General features: G+C 46.0%; 1 protein-coding gene across 1 annotated transcript in view; it reads left to right on the top strand.

Annotated features, from left to right (window-relative positions):
• The first annotated feature begins 11,288 nt into the window (after window positions 1–11,288).
• Window positions 11,289–23,627, top strand: part of ADGRG5 (adhesion G protein-coupled receptor G5) — a 35,246-nt gene continuing 22,907 nt past the window's right edge. The window contains exons 1-3 of the mRNA XM_084812168.1: window positions 11,289–11,470; window positions 20,125–20,239; window positions 22,234–22,354. Coding sequence (XP_084668294.1) covers window positions 20,179–20,239; window positions 22,234–22,354 — 182 coding nt within the window. The 5' untranslated portion in view covers window positions 11,289–11,470; window positions 20,125–20,178. The remainder of the gene's footprint in view (window positions 11,471–20,124; window positions 20,240–22,233; window positions 22,355–23,627) is intronic.

Genomic DNA, 23,627 nt, shown 5'->3' with positions numbered 1-23,627 from the left:
TTGAAAGGGAATTCGGAGAACTTTGGCCAACTTTACTTTTGCTGATTCACACATCCGAAGCTGCTGCCAGTCACTAGAGAACAGGGTGGTTAAAAATCAATAATTTTTTTTAAAAAATCAGATTTTTAAAATCTTAACTCAATTTAAAGCATTTTGTTTTATTTTTAAAAAAATCACAAATAAAATACATTCCTCTCTAACTTAAAAATTAAATTTTACAATTTAAACAATTAAATCTCATCATAAAGATACTGAACCTATATTTATATTCTCATGAAAATGAATTTACCTACCAATCAAAAATGGGCACTAATTTCAGTTTTTTTTATCTCATGAACTCTGTCCAGCCTAAGTAACTGCTCTTGCCTCATGAAAGTTTTTGGCTTTCAGTTTCTCTGATTAAAGTCTCATGTGCAAAGTCACAGGATAGATAGGATTGTGGTTCTGAGTTTAGGTGACCATGGAGCTGAGCTAAGCAAGTTAAGACAGAAAATAATATAGCAGGGTGGATAAAAAACGATGCTTTTAAGGGAGCAATCCTATGGCCACTAGACACTGTCTAGAGGGCCATAGGATATGCTTTTTTCTGGGAACCGACCTCGGAGCCCACGCTCTGAGGTTGGTTCCCAGAAATCTGACCTCCCCGCTTGTCTGTGCTGCCTCAGAAGAGCGCAGAGCGACTGAAAAGGGGCGGGGCTGGGTGGCATTCTGGGGCGGGGAGAGCGGATTTGCGCGTACAACACATCCTATGTGTCGTACGGCAGCTTGCTCTCCCGGTCAGCCCCCCAGCCACTAGACAGCTGAAAACGGCTGTCTAGCAAGAAAAAGCAAGGCAGGAGAGGAGCGGAGGGAACGATCCCCCCTGTGCCTCTCTTGCCTTGCTTTGGATAGGTGGTTGCCTCCAAGTTCGGAGGCGGCCACCTATTTAGTTAGGATTGTGCCCTAAATGAATTTAAGATGATTTTTTTCAGGGCAGTAACTGTCACATTATAATAACAGTGTTATTTCGACCTATCAAACATGGGCATTTTGTTTTTGTTTGCTACTTTTTTGTGAGGGCCAAGAAAGAGCGAAGCAGAAGGAATCAACACCGGAAAGGAAAAGACAAAATTGGGCACTGGGCATCTTCCTGTATTCCCATATTAAGGCTACAACCCTATTCCCACTTATCTGGGAGTAAGCCCCATTGAACTTATTTCTGAGGAGTCATGCATAGGATTGTGCTGTTCACCACAAACTAACATGGGTGCTGGTCCTAAAAAAAGCCACTATATAGGAATATTTTAGAAACATTCCCTCTATAGATAGAAAGGAAAGCATGCAAAATATATACAGTGAGACAAAGAGATGCAAAGCCTGCTTGTGAGAATGAAACAGTGTAAATGATACTGTAAATTATTTAGCTGTAAATTAACCTGGCTTGGTGGTCAGATTTGCAGCATTGTTCAGGAAATACTTGCAAAAGTTTCAATGGGAAACAAGATTTAAATCAGTGATTTAAACCGACCATTTTACTGTCTGATTTAAATCAGTGATTTGCATCACCTTGATTTAAATCAATCTACCCTGGTAAAGGAAGGGTGGAGAACCTCTTTCAGCCCAAATTTAATTTCAAAGAAGCTTTGGGAGGGGGGTGCATTCCAGTGGTTAAATGGGCGGGGCCAAAAATAACAGCATATTTTAGTTTAAAGCTCTTACTACAGTCACAAAGCCTTAAGAGAAGCATTTCACCCTGGGGGAAATGTGCAAAAGCTGGAAAACCACCAAACAACTGGGGGAAGGGGTGGGGCAGGGCCATGGGAAGAGCCAGGGGCCATTTGGGGAACGATGGAGGTCCAGATTTGGTCTGCAGGCCTGACGTTCAACAGCCCTTGTGTAGACAAAACTGTACTAGTTGGATCAATGACCTCAGTCCCCAACCTCTTTGTGTTGATGGGCATGTTTGTAATATTGAGGGATTGTCATGGGTGCTTTCACAAAATGGCTGCCATGGGGAGCTTGCAGGAGCTGGACTAAGGAGACCCTGCCATGAAGTACACTGGGTGACTGGGCCAGTCACTCTCACCTGAAGCTACCTCACATGATTGCTGTTCGGATAAAACAGGAAGGTCCTGTGTTAAGCCGCCTTGAGCTACTTGGAGGAAAGGCAGGGTACAGTTTAATAAGTAAATATGTTTATAAGTTGCTGAGGGAGAACTAGAGAAACCCGCTTCACTGCCCAAAGTAGCAAAAACCTTAAAGCTGGGTATAGGAGGCAGTGACAACATGGATTAGCCTTACCAACGGTTCCACATAGAATTGAGTGATTTTTACGTGCCCCAGGGAAAGGGCAGCCTTTTCAAAACGTGCCATCTGCCCAGGAGTGAATTATTGATGGGACGAGGGGGCAGCAAAGCCACACTGTAATGCAACCACCACAAGGCAATTCACACACACACACACCCCCCCCCCCCAAAGTACAGCAAGCAAACACGTCTGCTGGCCTCTGCGAACTTAAGTTCAGTTGAGCTCATGGCCATCTCTGTTCCCAGCTTTGAATCGCCAACAGAGTCCCAGCATGCCTTGTGCAGAAAATGCACTGGGCAGGCTTGGGAAGGGAGCTCTTCAAGCTCAAGACTACACATTCTATTAAAAGAACGAGGGCTGACCTGCCACCGAATTTGTATGGAATAGTGGGGGGGGGTGAATGGGGGCGATTGCAAGTGGAAAAGTGCTGTGGGGGAAACCCTACAGTTGCTATTTTATACCAGCAACTCCCCCCCCCATCACTGTTTTCCTGGTGGCGCTTCCAAGACTGAAATGAAGCCCCAGCTGCCCCACCAGGAGAAAAAGAACTGCGGAGGGAGGCAGCTCTGGAAAGGAAAGCACAAATGGTAGAAGAATTCAGATCCCCCTCCCACCATTTATTTATCTACTTCACAGTATCACCTAGACCTCTCCCCCCGGCCCCATAACCTTATACCAGGGGTGTTGAACCTCTTTCAGCCTGAACGCCGAATCCTATTCCAGAGAAGCTGGGGGGGGGCATTCCTAGGGTGAGTAGGGCCGAAAGCAAAAGGGGTGGGGCCAAAACATACCATATATTTTAGCTTAAAGCTCTTACTGCCAGTCACAGAGCCTTAGTAAAGTCATTTAAATCTTTTAGAATGGGGGGAAAATCGCAAAAGCCAGGAAGCCACCAAATACTTGGTGGTTGGGGGAAAGAGCGTGGGGCCAGGGGAAGGGGGCATCTGGAGAACATCAGAGGGCCAGACTGGGACCCCATGCCTTACATTCTGGACCCCTGCCTTACACTAACTTGGCACAGCATGCACAGGTTGTGCTGTCAGTGGGTGTAATTTATCAGCGTTTAATATAACTCGGGGCATGCTAGTATCCGATTCCCAGTGTTAGGCCCCCTAGAACAGGGGTGGGCAATGTTGGCCCTTCAGATGTTGTTGGACTACAACTCTCATCACCCCTGGCCATGCTGGCTGGGGCTGATGGGAAATGGAGTCCAATAACATCTCGAGGTCGCCAGGTTGCCCACCACTGCCCTAGAATGTTCTTCCTTATCATGGGTTAGTTGAGGCCTCTCTCTCTTTCTGCACCAGTAAACTGGCTGAATACAACAGCACTGCTGAGCACGTGCAGAGGGCCTGTTGCCACATGTCCGTGGCTGCAAATGTAAAATACTGAACACATCTAGGGCAGCCTTCCCCAAGCTGGTGCCTTCCAGATGTGTGTGGGGTTCCTGTTTGCACAATTTAACGAAGGACGAATTCACATTACGTCTCGGTAATGTCTGATGAAGATCCATGAAGCAGGTACTACCGGATGTCCATCCCTGTGTATTCTTAGACTAGAGCCTAAGTCTGTGCTTGGTCTAGATTTAACAGTTTCCTTCCCTTTTTTGTTCATGGGCTTACTGTGCTTTTGAATTTGACCTTAATGCTCATTTGAAATTGTTATACACATGTTGGTTGCTTTATAACATTTCTGTTCAGCAACAGTTGCCTTTCTGTTCGTTCTCTTAATTTAAATCAAACAGCCCTCCAAAACTTAGGCAAAACTCTGGAATCTCTTTTCAGTCTCCCACCTTGAAACCTGTTTAACAGTTATCATTGTCATCATTTTTATTTTCATCACCATCACCATCATCACTACTACTACTATTTACAATTCTATACCTCCCCATAGCCGAAGCTCTCTGGGCAGTTTACAAAGATTAAAAACCATTAAAAAATACAGTATACAAAGCTTAAAAACCATTTACATAAAAACACACAGACAGTAGATACTGAGACAGCATCTATCTCTCTATCACATTTATATCCCGCCCTTTTTCCTCCTTAAGGAACCCAAGGCGGCCTACGTAATCCTTCTCCTCTCCATTTTAGCCTCACAACAACAACCATGTGAGGTAGGTTGGGCTGAGAGTCTGTGACTGGCCCAAAGTCACCCAGTGAGCTTCCATGGCTAAACAGGGACTAGAACCCGGATCTCCCGACTCCCAGTCCAGCACTCTCACCACTACGCCACACTGGCTCTCTATCTAAAACAACTTTGAGCAATCAACGACAAATCCAGGACTTAATTAAACTCATAATATGCTGCCAAATGCCTGACAAAAGAGGAAGGTGTTAACCTGGTGCCAAAAAGATAACAATGTTGGTGCCAGGCAGACCTTGTCAGGGAGATCATTCCATAATTGGGGGGCCACAACTGAAAAGGCCCTCTCCCTAGTTGCTGCCTTCCAAGCCTCCCTCAGATGAGGCATCTGGAGCAGGACCTTAGATGCTGAATGTAGTGTACGGGTAGGTTTCCTCTCTCTAAGGAATCCTGAGAAATTTATTTTGGGGGAGGAGGGGGACTAGGGATCTCTAACAGAGAAGGCTCACCATACTTGCTGAACTACAATTCCCAGGAACCTTTGGGGAAACTACGATACATAAAGTAGTATAAAACTGATACAGGTTTATAGTGTAGATCAGGGGTGTTGAACCTCTTTTAGTCCAAGGGCTGCATTCCATTTCGGAGAAGCTCTCAGGGGGCGCATTCCAGTGGGGCGCAGGGCTGAAAGCAAAAGGGGCAGGGCCAAAAATACCAGCATGTTTTAGCTTAAAGTTCTTATTGCCAGTAACTAAACTTTAGTAGAGGCATTTCAACCTGTTAGAATGGGGCGGGGGGGTAGGGTGGCCTCTTATGCATCACCAAAAAAGAGAACACCAATTTGCACAACAATTGTCATGTGCAAATTCGTATGTATAGGTCCACATTTAGAAATAATAACTATAATGTAGATGGGAATACAGTACCTCTCTCCCATAGTGGAGAAGAGTGGCCAGGTGGCCCATATGTGTCTGCTCAATCTGCAGCCCAGGTGCGAAATGTTGATGGGCCGATTGTGGATGGGAAACTCCACAGCCCTGGCCTGCTCTCCCTCCTTAGGGTTCTTTGACTTTAAAACAGTCTTGGACTGGACTGGGTAGCCCATCAAACAGACGACACCTTCAAATAGAGGACTGTCCTCTGCCAGCTTTCCAACACAGAGTACTGTCCTCTGTAAAGAAGGATGCCTGGCCACCCTAGAAAACATGCAAAACTGGGAAACCACCAACAACCTGTGGTTGGGGGAAAGAGGGTGGTGTAGGGATGATGGAGGAATCTGTCTGGGGGAGTGCAGTTTGCCAAGCTTTCCTCAGCTTGGTCCTCCAGATTTTGGTTCGTTTTCAGTAAACTGGCCTGACTCAGTCTGCATTGAATCAGGCCAGTTCATGGATTTTCGGGGGGGCGGGGCGGTATTTGCATAAATAGACATTTGTACAAATTGCAGCTGCAATTTGCATTATTTGTGCACATTTCAGCCGTACTTTGCACAAATTGTGGCTGCAATTTGCACAAAGTGTGGCTGCAGTGCAGATCGCACCAATTGCAGCTGCAATTTGTGCAAATTTCTATTTATGCCCCCCCCAACCCAAACCTGGAAGAACTTCTTGGATTTCAGGAAATACCCGTGGCTCAGTTTACAAATGCAAGCTGAGTGGCACTGCAGAAATCACTTGTCAAGACTATCAACGTACAGGTATGCTGAGTGCAGTGGAGGCTGGTGTCTCTGATGTCAGTGGGGTGGTGAATCTGCTTCAGATTCCAGTCAGAATCAGTCAGGACACTAAAGGGTAGCTTCGCACCTTGCATAGTTTCTTTAGAGTTCTGACTGGTTCTGCCTGAAACCCGGAGCGGATTTACCACCCTGCTGACTCCAGAGACACCAGCAGCCTCCACTGGCTGAGTGTCTCCCCAGCCCCTGTGGGCTGCTCCTCTGTTTGCCCCCACTGCATTGCAATGGCAAGAGATGCTGTTGACCAGCCATTGGTCCATCTAGCTCAGCGTTCACTGGCCAGCAGTGTCTCTCCAGAGTTTCAGACAGGAGCTTTTCCCAGCCCTACCCAGAGATGGTTGGGCCTGAACCTGCTGCTCTGTGCGCAACCACTCCGCTGAAGCGTGTGCTTGAGAGATGGAAAGTACCTGTGGATCTGTATTTGGAGGGGGGCGCTTCACTCTGTTCATAAATTATCTGGAATTAGGAGTGAGCAGGGAGGTGGCCAGGATTGCAGATAATTTTTTGGCCACCCAAATTATTTAAGGTGGGAGAAAACAAAAAAGGGATTGCAAAGTGCTCCAAACTGGGGGAATGGACATTAAAAGAGCAAATGTAGTTCAGTGTAAGCAAACGTAAAGTGATGTATGTTGGGGCAAAACAATCTGAACTTGGGGTCTGAGATTTTGGGGTCATGGTGGACAGCACTGTGGTCCGGAGAAAGTGGGGTTCAACAACAATGCTGCAGGGGCATAGTAATTTCTCCCCTTTCCACGTATGAAGTTGCCAGTGGAGGCTGAGGGCTCCAATTTCGGTGGGGCTGTGCATCCAGGCTGGGTTTCAGTCAGAACCAGCCAGAACTCCAAGGGAACCATCCAAGGTGCTGAACCCTATCCCCCAAATAGGTTCATCACCTTGGATAGCTCCTTTAGAGGTCTGACTGGTTCTAACTGAAAGCCAGAGTGGAAGCACAGCCCCACTGAAATCTGAGCCACCAACCTCCACTGGAAGTTGCCTTTACACAAAGTCCGACTGTTGGTCCATGTAACATATGCCTGTTAGGGTCATGTGTGTGTTTTCATTGTTAAATGTGACCTAGATAAGATGGGGTTAACTTTGGTAGTGAGCGAGTGAAAGGTGTGCGTGTGTGTGTGTGCGAGGACTGTGAGGTTATAGAAGGAATGAACTGGCAGTCTAGAGTCAGATAGGGCCTAAGATTCTGGAAGCTACATCTAGTTAGTTGTGTACAGGATTTTAGAAGGGGGAGAGTTGGGAGGGAGATTAGGACCAAGCATTGCTCCAAGATCACCGCAGACGGTGACTGTAGCCACGAAATTCAAAGACGCTCGCTCCTGGGGAGGAAAGCTGTGGCCAACCTAGACAGCACAGTCAGAAGCAGAGACATCACCTTGCCGACAAAGGTCCGTCTAATCAAAGCTATGGTTTTCCCAGTAGTAACGTATGGCTGTGAGAGCTGGACTATAAGGAAGGCTGAGCGCCGAAGAATCGATGCTTTCGAACTGTGGTGCTGGAGAAGACTTCCGAGTCCCCTGGACTGCAAGGAGGTCCAATCAGTCCATCCTAAAGGAAATCAACCCTGAGTGCTCATTGGAAGGACAGATACTGGAGCTGAAGCTCCAATATTTTGGCCACCTAATGCGAAGAGAAAACTCCCTGGAAAAGACCCTGATGCTGGGAAAGACTGAAGGCAAAAGGAGAAGGGGACGGCAGAGGATGAGATGGCTAGATAGCATCACCGATGCGATGAATATGAACTTGAGCACGCTCCGGGAGAGAGCGGAGGACAGGAAGGCCTGGCGTGCTGTGGTCCATGGGGTCACGAAGAGTCGGACAGGACTGAATGACTGAACAACAACAACAAATAATAATAACATAAAACTCTTTATGTTACACATAATTTTTTATGTGTTATGTATTTTTAAAAAATGTTTTATCTCTTTCAACCTGGTGTTTTATTCTTTTACCTTGTTGCTCACCGCTCTGAAATCTTCTGATGTGGAGCAGTATATAAATATTGTAAATAAAATAAACAAACAAACAAATAAAATCTTTTGTTTCTTAAAATACACACTCCCAGGTGTTGATTGAATTGTTGTGCTACCATTATTAAATCTAGTTCTTTGCTACTTCTCCTGCAGTGGGTTGAGAGAACCAATGGAGCATACTGAGTTTCTCTGGAGCCCAGAGAGGGTAAAAGGGCTGAAGCTTGGGTGTCAGCGGGAACAACTGGTCTGGGTGAAAGCAGGCGTTTCTTGGGGGGTTTGCTTCTCAGTTTCAGAAGTGGAGGCTGAGGAACATTGAAGCCCAGGCTGGAACGCCACAGTCCACCCACTCCAATATTGTCTACTCTGACTGGCAGTGACTCTTCAGGGTTTCAGCCGGATGACTTTTCACATCACCTGCTACCTGAACCTTTTAACTGGAAATGCCAAGGACTGAGCATGGGGTTTTCTGCATGCAAGGCATATGCTGTACATCGAAACTATGCTCCCTTCCCAGCTTGGCCGGGCTGTAGGACTGAGGTCAGTGTAACTCCTTGAAGTCCACAGTTGAACAAAACCTAACCATCACTGTATCCAGCATTTACAGTTTTCTTTTCAAAGGTAGAGAAAATATAGGTGAAGAAATGCTCCCGCCCTCAAAGGGGGGCACCTCCAGCTGCCGACAGATGTCCCTTTATGCTTCTGCCTCCAAGCCATGTTTATTGGACATGCAGTAACTCTTTGCACAATGGAAAAGGTCATCTTTTGCTACCCTGGATTCCAGCAATATTTCACACCATTGCTAGGATGTGTGACTTCAGTTCGGTCTCTCATCTGGAAGACTTGGAGGCTGGAGGCAGGCAACAAGTGAAGTGTGAAAGGAGAACGGGAGAAGAAATGACAGGAAATGAGTAAGAGTACTTTGAGAGACATGGCAGGGGCCGGAGCTGGGGTGGGGGGGAGAGAAAAATAATATAACATAAAAAGTCTCCTCTACTTAAAGCCTCTGAATCAGCAAATTCAGTCTGAAATGGGAAGGCGGAGCCATGATACCTCCTCTCTGTACTTCACTTGATAAAAGCTGAACTATGGAAGTCTCTGCTACAAGGAAAATAGCGGTAGCGAAAAATTTAAGGAATTCCAAAGACGGATTAGGTATCGATATAAAATTATATCAGTAACTGCCAGCTGATAATGAGAAACTCAACTTCGATCTACCACCATTTTGTAACTGGTGTTGACCTGCACTGCCATTTTGTGACTGGTGGGCTTCAGCCCTCAAGTCATTTTCAGCTCTCTCAAGAGGGCCTTGAGGGTAGAAAGTTTGAGAACCAGTATGCAGATGATGCCCAGCTTTATCTCTCATTTTCATCTGACATAAGTCAAGCGATGGCTGTCCTGAACCAGTGCTTGGGTCCAGTAATGGACTAGATGAGGCCAAACAGACTCAGTCCAGACAAGACAAAAGTATTCTTGGTTGGTTGGCTGTTCTACCTGGGTGAATGGTGTACAGTCTGTTCTAGATGGGGCTGCCCTCCTCCCAAAGCATATACAAGGCCAGTGTGGTGTAGTGGTTAGAGAGTTGGACTGGGACTCGGGAGACACGGGTTCTAGTCCCCACTTGGCCATGAAGCTCACTGGGTGACTTTGGGCCAGTCACCGACTCTCAGCCTAACCTACCTCAGAGGGTTTTGTGAGGGTAAAATGGAGAAGAGGAAAATGCTGTACACTGCCTTGGGCTCCTTGGAGGAAAGATGGGATATAAATCTAACAAATAATAAGGCTACCTGGGACCGCATGCAGCCGTTAGCTGATCTCTGTGGCCCACAGAGCTATGGTGTGCTCCAGCCACTTTTCCTTGCCACCTTGCTGGTCAGCCATCAGTTGGGGTGGGGAACAGATGGCTGTGGTCTTGCTGCTAATAGCAGCAGGAAACCGGCAACCTGTATCCAAATCTTGGCCTTGCCAGTGACCCCAATGCAGAGGACCACTGGATTAGCTTGACAGTTTTGGTTTCTTTCAGTTTCTCATTTTTCTAATCTTAAAATTTGTTCATCTTGAACTTTGAGAATTTCTACAGTCTTAGGTTCACCCTGAACTTTGAGAATTGTTTCTGAAAAAACTGCATGAAATATTTTTTGTGTGGATTTCTCCTAATATACACTTTTTTTTTGCAAGCGATTTCCCCAGTAAAATGCATTTTTGAATTATTTCCCCTAATATATACATTTTGTATGCATTTTTTAATTGGAGAACCCTATTCCAAAATTCAGAGAAGTACAATTCTCGAAGGATAACCGAGTTTCAGTTTGCATAGTGGTTTGAAAGTGTGAAATTAGGGAAGGAAAGGAAAGGTTCCTCCTGTGCAAGCGCCAAGTCATTGCTGACTCCTAGAGGGACACCGCTTTCGCTGGCATTTTCATGGCAGACTATAGCGGGGTGGTTTGCCATTGCCTTCCCCAGTCGTGACTACCTTTCCCCCAGCAAGCTGGGTCCTCATTTTACCGACCTCGGAAGGATGGAAGGCTGAGTCGACCTGAGCCGGCTACCCGGGACCCAGCTTCCTCTGGGATCGAACTCAGGTCGTGGGGAGAGTTTCGGCTGCAGTACTGCCACCCACCACTCTGCGCCAGATAATTTGGGTGCAGATTAAATAATTTGGCCACCCAATTATATAAGGTGGGAAAAAAATAAAAAAGGGACTATGGAAGTCTTTGTTCCTCTAAGATAGCCTCCATGAACCTAGTAGCCTCCAGATGTGTTGGGCTACAACTCCCATCTGGCTGGGAATGGTGGCCCAACACATCTGGAGGCCACCAGGTTGGGGGAGGCTGCTGTAAGATATGTAGTCATTTCCTCGCATACTGCTGATGCACATCATAGTATTCTTTGACTGTGCATGCAAATGTCATGTTGCACATCGCAGTACTCGTTGCGTGCATCCCAATGTCATGTGTGTGACTTCAGAGTAGCGGTGGGAGGTCCAGAATGGGAAACTGGCATCCTCCAGCGGTCTGGACATCATCACAATAAAGCAGAGAGCAGCGACACACCCAGCAGGATGAGGGCTCAGTTGTGCCATCTACACCCATTTGCACCTGCAGAGGCTTTTTGACTCCACAGCAATAGTCGGTCTGATGTAACATTTCCTTTTCCTGCGGCTGCACCAGGCTGTCTCGATGGGTCAGGAAATGCTTCACTTTCTCAGATGCTCATAACAGTACACAGAGAAGCTGAGGCAAGAGACGAGCTTCATGCAAAAGACACAAATGAAAATGAGCACGATGGAAGGTGGATCTTTCTGACTGCTCCGTGTTACATAAGTATTTTATGCCCGTCTAATCTGGCCACCCTATGCTCCATATCTCTCTACTGATACCAGTCCCTGGTAAGTCACTGCTTCTGTTCTTGTTTTGGGGATATATGGGGACCATCTTTTAAAAACATGTGTTTGTGTGCACAGGCATCCACCAGAGCGTTTCAGGGGTCAGCTGCTTTCCTGGTCTGGAGCTAACTCTGTGCGGGTCTGTGTGCACACTGTGACTCTTGCATGCATGCATGCTTTGCTGGCACACGGACACAAAATTGGCAGTACGCTGCTTATCACATTGCCTGTCCAGGCAGAAAATGTGTTGAAGTTGCAGTGAGAACAAGGGCCAGCTACAAAGTGAACACCGCTGGCCAAGCACCTGCTTTGCATGCACAAGGCCCCAGGTTCCGTCCTCACCGTTTCCAGGCAGGGCTGGGGAAGTTCCCTATCTGGAACACTAGAGAACTGCTTTCTCACGGCACAGAATGGGGGGCGGGGGGAGGTATTTCACAGCTGAGGATGGGGACTATTTCTCAGCCTCCCCCACCCACCCCCAGCTGACCCATGCCGGGCAGCAGAGGAAGGGAGGGGGCTGGTTTTCATCCGCACTGTGACACATGAGATGGAGGAGTTTAAACCTCCCCACCCAGAACACCTGGACTTGCCCCTCCCCAGCTGATCTACATGGATCACTGAAGAGGGGAGCTGGGAAGGGTGTGTGTGTGAGCGAGAGGGGGAATGGGGGGGGGGCTGGCTAGGAAAATTCTGTGATAATGCAGTGGTAAATTCTGCAGTGCAGGCACCCAGCATGAGAATCCCCATAACCATGGCCCCAAGGAAAGTCCCAACATGCAGGCAGCAGTGTTGATCCATATCTATAGCTCTGTGTGCATGTGCGTGTGCGTGTGTGTGATGTGTGCTTGAGCAGTAGTACCAGTGGAGGCTGGTGGCTCTGATTTCGGTGGGGCAGTGCAACCATTCTGGGTTTCAGCCAGAACCAGCCAGAACGCTAAAGGAGCTATCCCAGGTGTGCTGAACCCGAAGGTGCTCACATTCTCCCAGGAGTTTATTTTCCCAGCACCAGGGAGAAACATTTTATCTCAAAGTCAACAATCAAGTTCTAGCAGTTCTCATCTCCACCAGGAGTGGGAATTGGTCTTAATTGCTCATTCAAGACGAAGCCACCCACAAAATGATTTGCATTAGAACAAGGAACAATGTATTGTTTCTGGGAAAATTCAACCCCCCCACCCCCACCCCCGAACCTGCCAGCTAATATGAGGATTGCACCTAAGCTCAGAGGGCATAGGGAAATCTGGGGGAAGGGGAGGCAGACAACATCATTGGTCCTACTAATCAAAAAGTCCCAGCACTTCAGCAATGTGAACCATGGCTCCACGACCCCACTCGGGGTGGCAGCACCCACTTTGGGCTCTGGCCACATGTGCTGCTAGCATGCGGCCCCTGGAAGGTTTCCCAGGTGGCAGTCAGACCCTCGGGTGTGAAAATGGTTCCCCATCCCTGGTGTAGATAGACAAGACAGAGTTAGCTGGACCAATGTTCTGATTTGGTCTAAGGCAGCTTGCTCTGTTCCTCTTGTCTAAGAAGTACAACCAGATCCATTCTGAGATTAGTAGTGGAAATCCCATGTATGCTTACTTTGAAGTAAGTCCCGCTGATATCAATATTCTATTCAATATTCTTACATTAAAAAGAAAAGAATCTATTATGGTCAGTTTTTATTCGGCAAGTGGAGAAAAGCAACGCGTGCATGGGGAGGGAAAGGGGATTCTTGGTGCGAGGGGAGGATGTGGGTTTTCAAAGCACATAAGAACATCTGTAGGCGATGTTAATCTGTACAAGGTTGGAAAGTAATGCTGTGCTTTCAGTCTGATGTGGGATGTGTAAGATTAGGCAGGGAGGGCCGAGACATTTTGCTGCCTGATGCGGAGTGGCAAACGGCACCCCCACCTACCCACTCACCTAAGGTTCATAGAAACCAAAGCCAGCCAAGTAATTTTGGTACATGAGACAGGACATCCCACATCTTAAACTGGGGCCTGGTGCACTCAGGACCCACACACTAAACAGATTCGGGGATACCAGTATGATTCAAGCCCACTTGTGTGAAAGTATGACAGAGTTTATTGATGAAAAGTGGATGCAGATAGAATAAAAGAAACAAAAAAAGTTTACACACACCCCTCACTCTCAGTTCAGTCACTGTGGTTCCCAGGGGAGCGGCGGGCGCCATCCTGTGGGGCTGGTTATCTGAGCAGGTGGCAGACCTTCCCCCTCTCAGATGAGAACAGATAGCAGGCCAATCTGTTCAGGATTTTATAGGGCCTGGGCAAGATCTACACTACTGCTTTAAAGCAATATTGAAGTGCACTGATAACTTTTGGGGCACATCACACATTCAATATACCGCTTTTGTACTGTTATTTCCTGCTTTTTATTCCACATTATCCAAAATACCACAACAAATGTCATTGTGTGTCCTAGAGGTACAGATGTGCAAGAGGGATACAGCATCACCATGATGGGATCATAATGATATGACACAAGGTGTAGATCTGGCTGGTCTCATCATCTAGTTCAGACTGTTAGAAAACACATACACTCACCCCTCCCTTCACTGAGAAGGAGAAAGTGGGGCCTTTCTCTCTTGGCAGCAAAATAAGTTTCTCATCGTACAGAAAGCAGCATCTCTTATCAGTTAGAAGCTACGCAGTGTGAAGAGTGACTACTGTGCATTGTTTTAGCTTCTGTTGGTAGCAAAAAAGTGTGGCCTTCACTGTTTGACAATACAACTATGAGAACCAACTCTAAAATCATAAAAATTGCCAACTGCTCTAGCAAATTAGTGTACTTATGCTGTTAATTACTGCATTCCATACTGCATATGATTCTGAGCAAATTCACACCTGACTGCCCACCATTCTTCCAAACAAATCCAATATATCCCATAAGCACCTCTCCCCATCCCTGGCAGTAGAAATACAATAATAACGAAGTAAATAACTAACAGTTGGCTGCCCTTTTATGACACCCATAATCTGCTGCTTCAGGCGACTGCTTCACTTTGCCTCATGGCAGGGCTGGTCCTGAGATTAGACATATAGTCTGCCCTGTCCCAAGGCCCCAGAATGGGTCACACCAATATTTATAGGCCTACTTTTTTTTTTTTCTTTTTTAAGTGTTGGGGTGAGAAAGTAACTGGGAACTTATTCCTGAAAGCCAAATGTCTTAGGCTACCCCTCCCCAACCTGGTGACCTCCAGGTGTGTGGGAGCTCAGTGCCCAAAATTCCTAGCCAGGACTAACCGTGTTTAGTCCATCTCTGCTGGGACCCACATGGTGTGTGGAGATGGACCTTAGCTCAGTAGGGTGGCCATATGGCCTACTTTACAGAGGACATTCCTCTATTTTGGAGAACTGGAAGAGGACAGTTTGCTGTTTGAAAGCAATCTCTCTTTGAAGGGCCATCCGATCCAAGTCTGGTTTAACCATAAAGAACCATCAGAAGGAAGAGCGAAAGGGCCTTGAAGTTGCCCGTCAGCACTGAGCACCCAGACAGTAGATTGAGCAGCAGAGGCACTTAGGTCAACTGGTCATGCTACAGTGAGATGTCTTGTACCTGTAGTTCAGTGATGGTAATTATTTCTAAATTTGCATGTATACATATTAATTCACATGTGCAAATTTTGTGCAAATTGGTGTCCTTTTTGGGGACACAGATTTCTTCTTTTTTGGCAATGCAGAAGTGGCCGCCCTACAGCTCAGTGGTGGAACTTCCTCCATTTTAACTGGAAATGTCAGGGATTGAACCGGAGCCCTTCTGCATACAAAGCACGTGCTCTCTCACTGAGTGACAGCATCCATTTATAGATTGTTCTACCCCGCCTTCTAAATCAGGGTCTGTTAGTATATTGCCTGGAACCATTTTTAATTTTTATTCTATGTTGAAAAGAATACTCTGAATTTTGCTCCTCTATGGCAGCCTCCCCCTTTAGAGGTTTTGGACTACAACTCCCAGCATTCGTGGCCATTGGCCATGCTGGCTGGGGCTGATGGGCATTCAAGTCCAAAACATATGGAGGGCACCAGGTTGGGGAAGGCTGCACTGGGAGTTGAATTCAAAGAAAATAATACGGAAGGAAGTTTAATGGAATGATTCATCTCACAAAGGATGTAGTTATACTTATTATAGAATAGTGGTGACTTCAACATGTTCAGCAGTGTTTTCCATTTGCATTGGCTGTCATGAATTTTGAGCATTGGCTGACATGAACATGGGTTAACTTGAATTTCCTCTGTGGGGAAATTCGTCCATGGTGGCTTCTTGTTATGTGCAAACCAGGTCAGTGTCTCTCCAAGGCATCAGACTTGCTATCTGAGATCCTTTTAACCAGAACAGATTTTTAGACTCAGGACCCAGTTTTACTCTAAACATGCGTTTGCGGTTCTCAATTTTTAAAAAACCGTTTCAGCTTATTGTTCACTAGTCAACCAGGTTTTTGCATATACATCAGACTAAAAACACAAGAAAAAATGCTAGTGTCAACATAGAAGAGAATCAGACTAAAGATAATAACAAAGTGATTAAAAACAATTAAACTGTCAACTTGTATACTAGTATAAAACATTTGCATAATATAGTATAAATAATGTGCATTTGTTGTTGTTCAGTCGTTAAGTTGTGACCGACTCTTTGTGACCCCATGGACCATAGCATGCCAGGCCTTCCTGTCCTCTGCTCTTTCCCGGAGTGTGCTCAAATTCATATTCATTGCATCAGTGATGCTATATAGCCATCTCATCCTCTGCCGTCCCCTTCTCCTTTTGACCTCAATCTTTCCCAGCATCAGGGTCTTTTCCAGGGAGTTTTCTGTTTGCATTAGGTGGCCAAAATATTTGAGCTTCAGCTTCAGTATCTGTCCTTCCAATGAGCACTCAGGGTTGATTTCCTTTAGCATGGACTGATTTGACCTCCTTGCAGTCTAGGGGGCTCGCAAGAGTCTTCTCGAGCACCACAGTTCGAAGGCATCAATTCTTCGGTGCTCAGCCTTCCTTATAGTCCAGCTCTCACAGCCATATGTTGCTACTGAGAAAACCATAGCTTTGATTATGCGGACCTTTGTCAGCAAGGTGATGTCTCTGCTTCTTACTATGCTGTCTAGGTTTGCCATAGCTTTCCTCCCAAGGAGCAAGCATCTTTTAATTTCATGGCTACAGTCACCATCTGCGGTGAACTTGGAGCCCAAGAAAATAAAATCTGTCACTGCTTCCATTTCTTCCCCTTCTATATGCCAGGAAGTGATGGGGCCAGATGCCATGATCTTCTTAATCTCATCTGCTTCTGTTAGGTCCCTGCCTTCTTTGTCCTTTATCATGCCCGTCTTTGCACAAAACGTTCCCTTGAGATCTCCGATTTTCTTGAAAAGATCTCTAGTCTTTCCCATTCTATTCTTTTCCTCGATTTCTTTGCATGGTTCATTTAAGAAGGCCTTCTTGTCCCTCCTTGCTATTCTCTGGAACTCAGCATTCAGTTGGATATATCTTCCCCCTCCTCCCTTGCTTTTCGCTTCCCTTCTTTCCTCAGCTACTTGTAAAGCCTCATCAGACAGCCACTTGGCTTTCTTGCATTTCTTTTTCTTTGGGATGGATTGAGTTGCTGACTCCTGAACAATGTTATGGACCTCCGTCCATAGTTCCTCAGGCACTCATCTATCAGGTCTAATCCCTGAAATCTATTCCTCACCTCCACTGTATATTCATAAGGGATATGATTTAGGTCATACCTGAATGATTTAGTGGTTGTCCCTAGTTCTTCAATTTAAGCTGAAATTTTGCAATAAGAAGCTCATGATCTGAGCCACAGTCAGCTCCAGGTCTTGTTTTTACTGACTTTATGGAGCTTCTCCATCTTTGGCTGCAAAGGACATAATCAATCTGATTTCAATATTGACCATCTGGTGATGTCCATGTGTAGAGTCGCCTCTTGTGCTGTTGGAAAAGAGTGTTTGCTATGATCAGCGTGTTCTCTTGGCAAAACTCCATTAGCCTTTGTCCTGTCTCATTTTGTACACCAAGGCCATGCTTGCCTGTTATCCCAGTGATTTCTTGACTTCCTACTTTAGCATTCCAATCCCCTATGATGAAGAGGACATCTTTTTTTGGTGTTAGTTCTAGAAGGTGTTGTAGGTCTTCATAGAACCAATCAACCTCAGCTTCTTCGGCCTCAGTGGTTGGGGCATAGACTTGAATTACTGTGATGTTGAATGGTTTGCCTTGGATTCGTACTGAGATCATTCTGTTGTTTTTGAGATTGTACCTCAGTACTGCTTTTCCCACCCTTTTGTTGACTATGAGTGCTACTCCATTTCTTCTACGGGATTCTTGCCCACAGTAGTAGATATGATGGTCACCTGAATTAAATTCGCCCATGCTTATCCATTTTAGTTTGCTGATTCCCAAGATGTCGATGTTCAATCTTGCCATCTCATGTTTGACCACCTCTAGCTTACCTTGATTCATTGATCTGACATTCCAGGTTCCTAAACAATATTGTTCTTTACAGCATCGGATTTTCTTTTCACCACCAGACACATCCACAGCTGAGTGTCCTTTCGGCTTTGGCCCAGCCGCTTCACTCTTTCCGGCGCTACTTGGAAATCCCCTCTGCTCTTCCCCGGTAGTATATGGGACACCTTCCGACCTGAGGGGCTCATCTTCTGGCGTCATCTCTTTTAGCCTTGTGATACGTTCCATGGGGTTTTCTTGGCAAGAATCCTGGAGTGGGTTGCCATTTCCTTCTCCAGTGGACCACATTTTGTCAGAACTCTCCGCCATGACCTGTCCGTCTTGCGTGGCCCTGCACGGCATAGCTTATGGTTTCACTGAGTTACGCAAGCCCCTTCGCCACAACAAGGCAGTGATCCATGAAGGGGAAATAATGTGCATACTAATTATTAAATAGTTCAGTAACCCGTATGTTCATCTACTGAGATAAGAGACTTCCTTTTCCCTAACCCTAGATCAACAAATTTAGCCGTACGGTATGACACGTAATAATCTATCCCATCCAATAAAAATAACATGTTGTTTAAAGAGAAGATCTGTAATACCAGCAAAAAGGGGATCAAGGTACAAAGTCCTCAACTCTGAATACAATGGGTACACCAAAAGAAAGAGAACCAAATCCCATACCTTCTGGCATTCAAGAGGACAACACCTATGTTGGCCACTAAAGAGCCCCATAACCTTCATTAACTGCAGGATGTTTAATTTGCACTAAGCCACCTAAAAGCATATGGGTGGTTTTAAAAAAAAGTGTGTTGAACCTCATCAGCCCAAGAGGGCAGGGCCAAAATCCCAGCATATTTTATCTTAAAGCTCTTCCTGCCGGTCACTAAGCCTTCCCTGGGAGAGGTATTTCAACATTTCTGAATGGAGAAAATGCTGTGCACAGCCAGGAAACCACAAAACGATCCTGGTTGGAGAAAAGGGGGTGGGACCAGGGGAAGGGGGTGTGTCCCTCTGGGGAAATCCAGAGGGCTGGATTGTGACCCCTAGCAGGCCAGATGTGGTCCCTGAGTGTGAAGTTCTGCATCCATTTTAAAACATATTATTTGCATGGGGGCAGTGCTGCTCTTGCGACCCACCTTAGCTCAGGCTGCAATCCCGCACTCCCACCTTCCCCAACCTGGTGCCCCCCAGATGTTTTCGTGACCACTGGCCATGCTGGCCGGGGCTGATGGGAGGCGAAGTACAAACCATCTGCAGAGCACCACACGGGGGAGGCTGTCAGTCATGTATCCCAACCTACCAGTTGAAGACCAACGAAATAGAAATGCCAGGGGTTAAATCTGGGACTGCGCAACTCTGAAAGGCAACAGCATCTCCAAGGTCCCGCCCATCACTTGTTACCCGTGATCCTTATAATGAGAGATGCCAGGGATTAAACATGGAGTCTTCTGCACACGAAGCCTGGGCTCTCTCACTGAGACCCTCTCCTGCAATGTCTCCTTCCCTTTGACTGGTTGTGGGAGCAAGGGGTGTTCCTGGATTCAAAGCTGAGTGCAGGTTCAGACGCTCTCAGTAGTGCCTCCAGCCGTAACCAAAGCTAGTCTTAACTGGATACATTCATGGTTCTGATTCTGAGGAGGAACAGCAATCCGTGGGAGAGGAGCGCGCTCATCTCCCACAGGCTCAGCAGCTGGCAGAGATTCCTCCTGCTGGCATTCCTGGGATAGTTAGTGACCCTGGCAGTGAGAGAGCGCTGGAGGGGGGCTTGCTGGACGCTCAGCGCAGACGCAGGGAGCGGCGACAGATGGAGGTGCTCCGCTCATTTGGCACTAAAATAACGGTTGCGTCCCAAGGACCCAAGAGAAAGAGGGAGGATCTCTCCATAGCCCTTAAGTTCAGAGTCTTCCCGCGGTTCTCCTTCAAACGGGGACCAACTGCCTTACCTGGAGCTTAGGCTACTCTGCTATCTTTCCCCAGTGCAGTTCCTTGCTTAGTCGCTAGTGATTCGTATCTGTAAGAGTCATAAAGGAATAAAGCCTTGGAAAGAATCCTCGTCATCTGTGTCCTGAGTTGGCTATTGGAAGGGACTGCAAGAGGCAGCTAGGGCGCTCCTGACAGTGTCTTGCTAACTTTCAAATACACAGAGGTATCAGCAACCTCTAATCTTTACCGCTTATCTGTCTCTTCTCCATTTGTAAACAGCTTCCAGTCATCTGGGGCATTTGGGGCCTTGTCTACATTTAGCGTAATACAGAGATGGACTCGGGATTATGCATTGTCCTTTTCGCATGCACAACTTTTCTGATCCAGATATCAGGTATGGATCTCTTTTGGAGGGCTTCGAGGGCAGGCTGTCCTAATTTCCTAGCAAGGGGTTGTGACGTGGAGGCTTAAGGGCCAAACTCAAAGGAATATCAGAGGTGCTTCCACACTGGGTGTTTAGTGCAGAATTGCCACACATCATTCACTCATTTTTTGTGGGGAAAACACAACACTGTCATCGAACTGCTGGGCATTTCTGCATGAGGCACTTATCCCATGCTTGTCATTTCCTACTCACTATTTTTTATGGGTATAGCTTTACTTTAACCATTCCAATGAATGCCATTTTATCACCCCATTTATTTATTTTTAATTGGTCTTGGTGCTAAAATGCTTTTCCACCTCTCTCTCTCTCTCTCTCTCTCTCTGTATATAGTAATATTTGTACAATAGTGCTTAACTAAAAAAGTGTAGAGCACTAATTAAATAATTTATTTTACCCCCCCACCCCAAATCTGTTATCTTTCTGATCACCGCCACTTCAAGAACGTGGTTTCCCACCCCACACCTCAAAAAAAAAAAACATTTCTGTTCCAAAGCAAAGATAAACACTTTGTGTTTTGACACTTTGTGGTCAGTAATAGGGTAATCACACTCTGCCAGCCAGGGTTCAGAGGTGGAATTGTGCCAGACACTGAGGTTGCTTTTGGGATCCCTGTGCACTCAGCTGTAGAATCAGCTTCATCAGGGAATCCCAGGGCACCCTTAGGATGATCCACTGCCCATACATTAGCAGTGAAAGGAGGACAAATGCTACACAGACCCCCCCCCCCAGTTCTGGTGGGTAGAGAGGTGTACACATCCAACACAGATAGAATCATAGAGTTGGGCCCTCTTCACATGAGGCTTTTATCATGCACTCATGGTTGGTCACTCACAGAAGTTGCAGTCCTTTTCACAACATCGCCAACCTCCGGTGCCATTCCTGTTCTTTTTAAGCCTTATGTTGCCTTTTAAAAATTCACTGAAAGTGCAGTAATAAATATAAACCACCATCAAAATGGTGGTGTATTTCCGGAATCACGCAATACCACAGCACCATCTACTGGCTGTATAAGTGAAACATATAGAATTTGCCCACAAAGGAAACAGCCCAAAAAGGGGGGGAGGGAAGCACATGTATTGTGCTGATTGTAATCTCGCAAAGACTCCGGAAGAAGAAGCCCTGGTAAGGGTGCAGATTTTTTGCTTCATGCAGAAATTCTCTTGAAAGGAGCCATTTAGGCCATCAAGTCCAACCCCCTATTCAGTGCAGCAATCCGGTTTAATACCTCCAGCAACGAAGAGCCCACAACCTCCCTATGCACTTGGTTCCATTGTCTGACTGCTCTGACCCTTAGGAAGTTTTGCCTGATGTTCAACTGAAATCTGCCTTCCTCTAATTTAAGCCCATTATTTCATGTCCTACAGTTTTGGATGATAGAGAATAAGGTGAGGCCCAGTGCTATTAGGGCAGTCATGTGTCCTCTTTTAGAGAGGACAGTCTTTTACTTGAAGGCATCTTCTGTTTGAAGAATTGTCCAATTCAATTCCAGTTTAAAGATTTAAAAACCCCTTGTAAGAACTGTTGCCCAACAGTAGGTAGCACATGAACAGCAGATTGAACAGTTAGGAACACAAGTCACCTGATTGCAGTCTTACACACTATGGGGATATTTACTGTATTGCTATTTAAATTATAATCATTTCTAAATTTGCATCTATAGATATAAATCAACATATGCAAATTTTATGCAACTATCTCCTCTTTTGTCCTCGTTTTTGGTGATTCATAAGTGGCTCACCTAAACACAGATGCCTTCATTTTTCAAAGCCCACTTCAGTCCCTCTTGGAGAACACGAATATGTCCCTTTTGTTTGCACATGGTTTGGGAATCACTGGTCTGTGTGGTGGCTGGAGTGGTTGGGGAATGACCTGGTCAGTTTGCTTTGTGGGGAGGTGCTGTTTTTCCCATGCTGATGCCCCTTGTTTTCCACAACATCCCTAAGGATCAGCACCCGGTGGGGAAGTGGCTGAGACCGATGTAAAGGGCAATATTGAGAAAGCCATGAGAGCCTTTGAGCGGCACACAGAAGCAAGATGTGTTTCTGAAAGAAAGGCAATAATAAAGTAAGTCCCTGCCTCAGATTCTTGTGCTTTTGTGCTACAGAGGCAGGCGGGGGGCCTTCTTTCTTTCAGCTCCTGCTATTCCAAACCATAAGAGTTTATTTAGCAGGGCTGCAGCATTTGTTAAACTGGAATTCCATTACAGTGATGCTCTTGGGGGCTGCATTGCTTTCAGGTGTGGCTGAAAGCAAAAGGGGGTTTAGCCACCCCCCTCAAATACCAGCATATTTTAACTTAAAGTTCTTACTGCCAGTAACCAAGCCTTAGGAGAGGCATTTCAACCTTTTAGAAGGGGTGGGGGAACTGCACAAAAGCTGGAAAACCATGAAATGACTGGTGTTGGGGGAAAGAGGGTGGGACCTGGGGGAGGGACATGGCCTTCTGGGGACCCCAAGGCCCAAGATTCTGCATCCTGGTATCACAGCCTTAGCTGGAGGGTGAGAGTTCTGCCCTCTTTTCAGGTATTTCTGAAGACTCAAGGGAAACTGTCTAACAATTAGTTCCCATGGGAACTGTGTAGGTATTAACACTTTGGTCAAGTGTTTCCTTGGGATACCACACTGATAGATAGCCCTATTCACAAAAATCTGACAGGAAATATAATAATATCAAGGGTTAAGTGTAGCCAATATATATACTGTTTTAGTTGTTCAGATAGTTTGATAAATTAGCATGAAGTTTTGTGGGTTACAAACGCACTCCTATGCTAGCTGCCCATAAGCAACTGTTGACCAGGGACAAAACGCTATCACTGGACTCACAGCAAAGTACCAGACCTTGCAATAAACCTAAATGCCAGCTGTGTTAATAAACACCAGTGATAATGCAAGTGGGCCAAAGGAGCTATCCAGCGCATCCAGGGCAAATATACCTGCACATTCATCAAACGTTGTGTATTTGATCTCCTGCATCAAGTACCCCAAAGCCACTTACATCAGTCAGACAGGACTATTGTTAAGACAAAGATTAAATGGGCATAAATCAGACATCAAGCATAAGAACATCAATAAGCCTGTCAGTGAAAACTTTAACCTCCCTGGTCATACCAAGCGTGACAGTTCTAAAGAAATTGAAATCAGGGGCTCGCTTGGAATGTGAGATGGCAGAAGAAGAAATAAGGAAAGTCGACGGTATTCATCAGGGACTCAATAGGGACTATGGTTTCTATGCACATTATAAAGACTTTTGATGCACTTTGTGGTTTGTACATGTCACTTTATGCGAATAGAATTGCTTACCACAGATCTACCTTTTCAGACTGAAAGCCTCCCATTCC

The sequence above is a fragment of the Heloderma suspectum genome, chromosome 8 (genome assembly GCF_057233095.1).
Source record: "Heloderma suspectum isolate Gila_16-S chromosome 8, 16-S_ref, whole genome shotgun sequence".
Classification (NCBI taxonomy): Eukaryota; Metazoa; Chordata; class Lepidosauria; order Squamata; family Helodermatidae; genus Heloderma; species Heloderma suspectum.
Note: the sequence above shows the minus strand (reverse complement) of the source record. Positions and strands in the feature narration are given on the sequence as shown.